Source organism: Vigna angularis, chromosome 4 (genome assembly GCF_016808095.1).
Source record: "Vigna angularis cultivar LongXiaoDou No.4 chromosome 4, ASM1680809v1, whole genome shotgun sequence".
NCBI lineage: Eukaryota > Viridiplantae > Streptophyta > Magnoliopsida > Fabales > Fabaceae > Vigna > Vigna angularis.
Window position 1 is genome coordinate 34431422 of NC_068973.1, and position 6828 is coordinate 34438249.

The 6828-nt window shown below is 35.9% G+C and overlaps 1 protein-coding gene across 1 annotated transcript; it reads right to left on the minus strand.

The window, feature by feature from the left end:
- Window positions 1–1275: 1275 nt before the first annotated feature.
- Window positions 1276–2474, minus strand: LOC108321818 (dehydration-responsive element-binding protein 3). The gene has a single exon (XM_017553685.2). It carries the CDS (start codon window positions 2083–2085, stop codon window positions 1501–1503), a length of 585 nt encoding a protein of 194 aa, XP_017409174.1. The 5' UTR covers window positions 2086–2474; the 3' UTR covers window positions 1276–1500.
- Window positions 2475–6828: the final 4354 nt, after the last annotated feature.

Here is a 6828-nt window from a genome sequence, read left to right on the forward strand (position 1 = left end):
CCATGAAAATTAAAAAAATTAAATAACATACAATAAATATAACTCACAAACTCATTATATTAAGATTTTGAATTTAAAATTTAAAATTTAATTATTATCTCATTTATTGTGTTTCTTAAATTAATCTCCCATTTAAAAAAACCAAATCGAATCACATATCCTTGCATACAAAACTTTAAAACACAATTGTTTTTTTTTTCTTTTTCTCGTATTTGAATTCTAAAAAGTTGCAATCCTCGAACATGCAAACGAACTTTAATTTAATGTGCATAATTATGAGTACATATTTAGAGGGACGGACTGAAGAATGTAGCAGTTCTAATTATGATGGTGAAAGAAAAGTCATGCATAATTTATTTAAAAAATAAAAAACCATATGTATAAAGATTTTTCTGAAAGCAGCGAACTATATATAATTTGGTGGTGAAAAAAGAAGTGACGTTGGTGTTCTGACTTTCTATTTGGTTAAGAGAAATGGTTAATCATTACAGTCGTCGAAACCTTTTAACAGCAAAATCTTTCCTTTCAAACCATAGACATTTTGGACGTGCTGTCTGTGGTCTCAAAGGCATGTTAAGTCTAAACATAATAGATTTCTGAATCTTCTTGATAGCTCACTACACATTGCATTCGACAACACCCTTTCAACAAAACTATCTTATTTTTGTACCATTTTCTGTTTCAGTTACGCAATTCCCGGGGAATCTTCTCTTAACCTATTTCATTTGATTTTGTTACTATCTTCTATCCCATTGAATGCTCAAAAATTATATAAATGAGTTAGCAAAAAACCCCTTCTAGTTCAGAAGGAAATAGTTAGTGTGTAGATTACAAAGAGTGGGTGTCCTTTTTAATGAACATGAAAATGAATTTGTCACTGTCACATCCATCTCTTGCGCCAATCACACTCTTCCATCTACCCAAAGGTAATCACAAATCTTTATGGGTCACACCCACCACCCTCTCTAATTTGGCATAGCAAAACCAAACCAAGCTGCACACTCACATCCTTTAGTATTAAAGGCAAAAATCTCTGCCAACCACCACCCAAACCAAGATCATCGAAACAAGCAAAGAAAGATACACAAAGTAAAACGTGTGGCCAAATAACATAATCATCGTCGTCGTCTTCGTGGTCAATATTCCCATTTCCCCTTTCTATCTATTTCCGTACGCCTCATTCCACCGAAACACTCGCATCGCATATCGTATATCACTAACAATTCAATGGATTGCGCAATCTTAACAAGAGTAAACCAAACCAGACGCCGGATAGAAACACAAATTAATGTTGTCCTCTTACTTTATTTGTTCTAGCCATTTACAATTAAAATGAGAGGAGTTAAGGAAAGACACACAGACGATGAAGAATAACAGCCCCTGAAAGAAAAACCACAAGTGCTGCTCTCACCGCTAAGACAACACACACCAACCAACCAAAACATAGAAAAGAGATGATTTTGAATATTTTTACAACACCAGGAGACAGAGAAGAAGAACCTAGTAATTCCACACCAGACCCTCCAAGGCAATGTCTCGTTCCGCGTCAAAATCAAAGGGTGGTGGCTGATACATCCACGTGTCCACCGAGTCCACGAAAACGAACTCCTTTTCCAACTCCACGCACCCATCATCGGTGCTTTCCAGGGACGGGAGTTCAACTATCTGAGTCAACTCGTCTGAGGCAGAGGACAGGTCCATTGCCGACACCAAGGACGAGAGGGAGGATGGCTCCATGTGGGCCGCCTTCGCCGCCGCTGCCTGGACGTCGCGCGCAGCCAGGGAGGCCGGGCGTGGGAGGGAGTTCGCCAGGTGGGGGAAGTTCAGAATGGCGGCGGAGCCCTTGATGCTGAGGGCGGCCACGTCGTGCGCTCTCGCCGCCATCTCCGGCGTCGGGAATGTGCCTAGCCATATCCGCGACTTCTTCCGCGGCTCGCGGATTTCCGACACCCACTTCCCCCAGTTCCGCATCCGCACGCCACGGTACACTGGATGCTTGCTCGAGTCGCGAATGCGCTTTATCTTCTTGCTCTCTCGCCCCGCCTCGGTCTCCAACGACATCGTCTTCTCGGCTGAAACTCTCATTCTTTATTGTTAAAGAGAACTAAATTATCACTATGTGGATGTGGTTCTTTCTACGGAGATGATGGAGTTTAGTTGCTTATTTTTGGAGGAGAAGGAGGTGGAAGAGGAGACTATTTTCATTTGGCATGCAAGTGAAATTCATTAGCTACGACTTTTTCCTCTTTTGTTTTCTTTGTCACTTCTTCTCAGTGACTCATATAACACTTATAAAGGTTCATAGAGGAGAAAAGAATGGACCCACATGAGAGAAAAACGCGACACTCACCCTGCAATCGCATAGTTAATGCTAATACCTTCTTCACTCGCCATTGCCACGCAACCTCCTGTTAACTTTGCTCCTTCCTTTTATATATCTATTGTCTTTGTATTTACTCATGCTTACCTTTTTTAACCACCCTTCTGTTTTTTCTTCTTTTTTTTTTCACTCTCGCTGTTCATCTACCCTTATCTTTTTCTTAGAAAGTTTCATCAATGCAATGCATATCAAGGCTCTTCTGTTGTTCTTTATCATCTTTTCCCTAAACTCGCTATCGCCAATAATTTGCTATTTTGTATTTTCCACTGTAAAAAGTACTGCTGGGTGCAACAGGTTTGGTTAGTCAAATTTAATAAGGTTGACACGAGAGCTGCCAAGGCTCCACCACCACTTGTGTACTTTTTATTTTCTCAATCTAGTTGGGGTATTTCTATGATGAGTATCCCTGCTGATTTTCACTCTTCTTTTGGGATGGGTTAAATTTTGTTGCTTTGTCTTTGCATGTAGACGTAGGTATCCGATACGACCAGTTTTTTTTTATTATTTGAACAACTTGTTCAATGTCAGTTCATACCGTATTTTTATATTTTGTCACGCATTCAATATTTATATTTCTCTCTCCATATCATTTCTAAAGCCAAAAACAGTGCAGAAAGCATATGGTGTCCCGGCCAAGGGAGATGTCAAAACAACAATTTTCATTGTACGGACAACTTCCTCCATTCTTGATGTACCTCCAACTCTCAACTTGAAGCCGATGAATCAGTTGTTCCGTTTACAATTCATTAATTCAAGTTTGGTTGGCGATTAACAGTTTAATCATTAGCTGATTAGAGGGAATGGTGTATTTGTAGATGTAATTGGGTATCTGTATAACTCCCATGAATATCACCACAGATATGGGGTTCCAACCATTGCATGTGAGTGCTTTTAAAACTATATAGTCAGGGCCAGCAATGATTTAGGTTTTTGGACCCTTCTTTCAATATTTCTTCCCCTTCATTTACAATATATTTATTTGCCTCTCCTCGTAGAAGAAGATGCAATTATTTCTTCCCCTTATTATTCCTACTTCTTTTCGGTTTATTATTACTCTGCGATTAGTCCCTCTTAAATTGATGGGCCCTGCCAGTATTCTTTGGGTGACGTTGTCCAATTCATGGTCTGTAATTGTCTCCATCTCATCATCACTCACATTTCAGACACCAGAGAGGGTAATCTTGTGGTACTTTTTTTTCTCATTCATTAGAAAAAGTAGTGAAAATACTAAGCAGTGGTACCTAGGCTATGGTTTGAAAAGATAATAAGAAAGAAAACTAAATTTCATTGTACTGATATTGTCCTATGGACTGTTTTGTTCCGTGTGCGTCCCTGTGCAGTGGTGGTGCGTTATAGGTGTTTCCATCTTGCCACGTGCAGTTCGTCAACAGTGATTTAACTCTAATAAATGGACCAACCCCACACTTCAAAGTGACATCGCTTTGTCAAACATGTTAAAGGCCCATTTTCCTATCACTCGGATTAGACACGTAACAAATCCTTGCAATTTACAGCACCACAATTGTATTATTGGTAAAGTGAAATAACCCTCAAAGTCACTCTATCTATCTATCTACGCCCAAGCTGATAAATAACTTACCTTTATAGCTTCTGCCACTGCTAGGGCCTCTCTACATTTTATGCTTTGCTAACGACGAAAATAATCCGTCCATGGTGTTATTGTTTTATACGTGGGTTTCCATATTTTTCCAATTTTCCAGTACCAGACGATGATATTGTACCTCCAAAATGAGCTGTTACCTTTTGTGGTGTACCTGTTAACTTGTTTGGACTTGGACCCATGACATGATTTTTTATTTATTTATTTATTTGTTACATAGTTCTTTTGGTGGTAACGCATAAAACTTTTTCCTGGACAGTGCACAAGTACAAACAAGAGCTCTTGGAACCAAACCGCTGCCACACATGACTTTTTTTTTTCTTTCTCATCAAATAAGAAAAACTATCACAGCACCTTAAATCAGACATCTGGGCCACGTTAAGGCATGGCCTAAGGTCGACAAAGGTCACCCCAGATAAGATCTTTGAGTTGGTGAATGCATTTGGCTTCTGTTCCAGGATTCCTGTGGTTGTGTTGAGAGGTGAACAGCAACAGTGAACTCATAATTTTTATGTTTTTGAAACGAATAGTGTACACATTATTGTTTTGACTTTTGAGTTCACTATACTAATGTGGTTGATTAACAGAGGACACATTTTATTCAAAACCTAGGTATTCAATCTGTGATCTGACTTAAGAGTGATAATTGGCAAAGTTTTTGAGAAGATTCAGGATTCTGATTAGTCTATAATTTCTTACTCAATCTCCATCACTCAAGCCACGATCACCACGTGGCCAAGATGGAGAGTTTCTGAGAGTGAGTCTTAGGGTGCTGCTTAACACCAGGAACTTGATCATGACTTGCCTTTACTGTGAACATGGTCGAACCAAGGTTAATTAACAGACTAGTATGTATAACAGTTCAAAGCCAAGTTTGATGATGGTGATATTTGTTTTTTATTCTAAACCTACTGAACCCTTGTAATATTATAAAGACTGCTGACCAAAATCGGAATCCTATCTAAACTGCAGGAATTATAAATTTAACTGAAATTATATGTAAAACAAGGTAACAGAACCAAAACAAGTGCAAACAAAATATACTGATCGAGGCATGGAAAGATGTCTACTCAATGATACATGGCTTGTCGTTTTGAGTTTAAACTTAACGTATTTATCATTCTATAATCTTAATTTGTATATCATAATTGATAATTAATAACAACTAAAATAACAATTATCTACGTGATTGTTATCTCACAGATATGAAGTAAGAAGTGACTACAGTGTAGAAGGTTTAGACATGCTGAGCTAACTTAAATTATATAGGTGTTTTTTATTTTCTGAATGTAGTAATACATACACGTTTTTCTCCCTCAACTTCCAGTTTAACTTATAGTGAGTCCATCACTGTTTGAAAGAATCCAAATTATGAGATCTGTTCCATAAATTCAATTAAAAAATTTAGAGTTAAATATGAGTACAGAGAATGAAGTCACTAAACGCCAAAATGTTCTTTATTGATGTTTATTCAAATCTCTGACCAAGTGAACTCAAACAGTAAGGTTTCAGGCTAAGGTATAAATCCATGAGGTTGAGGATGGATTGAAGACCTAACCTAACAACTTTTAGGGATTAGATGTCATCTTAACTAAGTACAATGATTTAACTTTTGCTTAACCATATGACAAAATCATGAGACCTCCATCTTTATGGTGAGGCAAGGTTAGGGGGGAAATGCCTAATTTTTGTCTGTGATTTTTAAGCATTATTTGTAAAGTACAAGAAAATAATTGAGGATATATTTGCACAAGTCTTTTTACGAGAAAAAAATTTAAGACTAATTTATCCATAAGTTAAAATTAATTTATATATGAATTAATATGTAAAAGTTTGTTTTTATATATAATTTCTCTAACTTTTTATTATTAACTTATATAGAAGTTTATTTTAGCAAGTGAAAGAGTCAACTTTAATTTTTCTCTCTTTAAAAGAATATATATATATAGATATATATATATATTTTTTTTTTCACTGTAGTATTTTATTTTCTTTCAATCGACGATTTCAAAGGTAATTCATGTATGAGTATTGCATTAAAAGAGAAAAAATTGTTAAGATAAGAAAAACTCTCCAAATTATTCTCATTACAAATTTGATTCCTTCTCAAATTGTATATTAGGTAATATTGAAAAAATAATTCAGATTTACTTCTTTTATAAATTTGAATCCTCGTCTGTGGAATGAAATTATTTTTAAACACTATCACGATTTAATCTAAAATTTCACTTTAAATCATATCCATTGTCTGCATTCTATATATTTTGTTTAGTTCTTGTTTAAAATTTTGTATTCATTTTAAATTTGATTTTGAAGTTATATTGACGGCAAACTTAAGCTAATGGGAAAGGATCTGTGAAGGGTAAATGAAGAAAAATAAGAAGAGTGTGTCTTAAACCTGTGGATATTCACTTGCATATGTAAAACTGTGAGTATGATAATGGGGTTTATCAAATGATAATTTTTTTACTGAAATATTGTGGAGGAAGCGTAGCTTACGTGTGGAAAAGAAATTGTTAATACTTCATATGTATTCAAGAAGAGTTATATTAACTAAATTTGATGTGTTTTATGGGAAGTTAAAACACTGCACTTGTTTCCTCACACGAAAAGATAATTCATTAATTCTAATTCTGCTCTTTTAGGAATAGATAGTTAGTTTCAATTGATGTCTATGTTTATGTATAAAGGATGTTTATTTATGTAAACGCATGTTCTCTGGTTAACATGTTGTAACTAATTCGTATGAAGAATTATAATATCGATTGGATGAAACCAAAACAAGAAGAAAGAAGAGAAAGTAGTCAAAACGGGAAGTAGATGTTGG

Excerpts from the sequence above, each read along its gene's own strand:
- LOC108321818 (XM_017553685.2), bottom strand. The coding sequence starts at position 2,085 with ATGAGAGTTTCAGCCGAGAAGACGATGTCGTTGGAGACCGAGGCGGGG.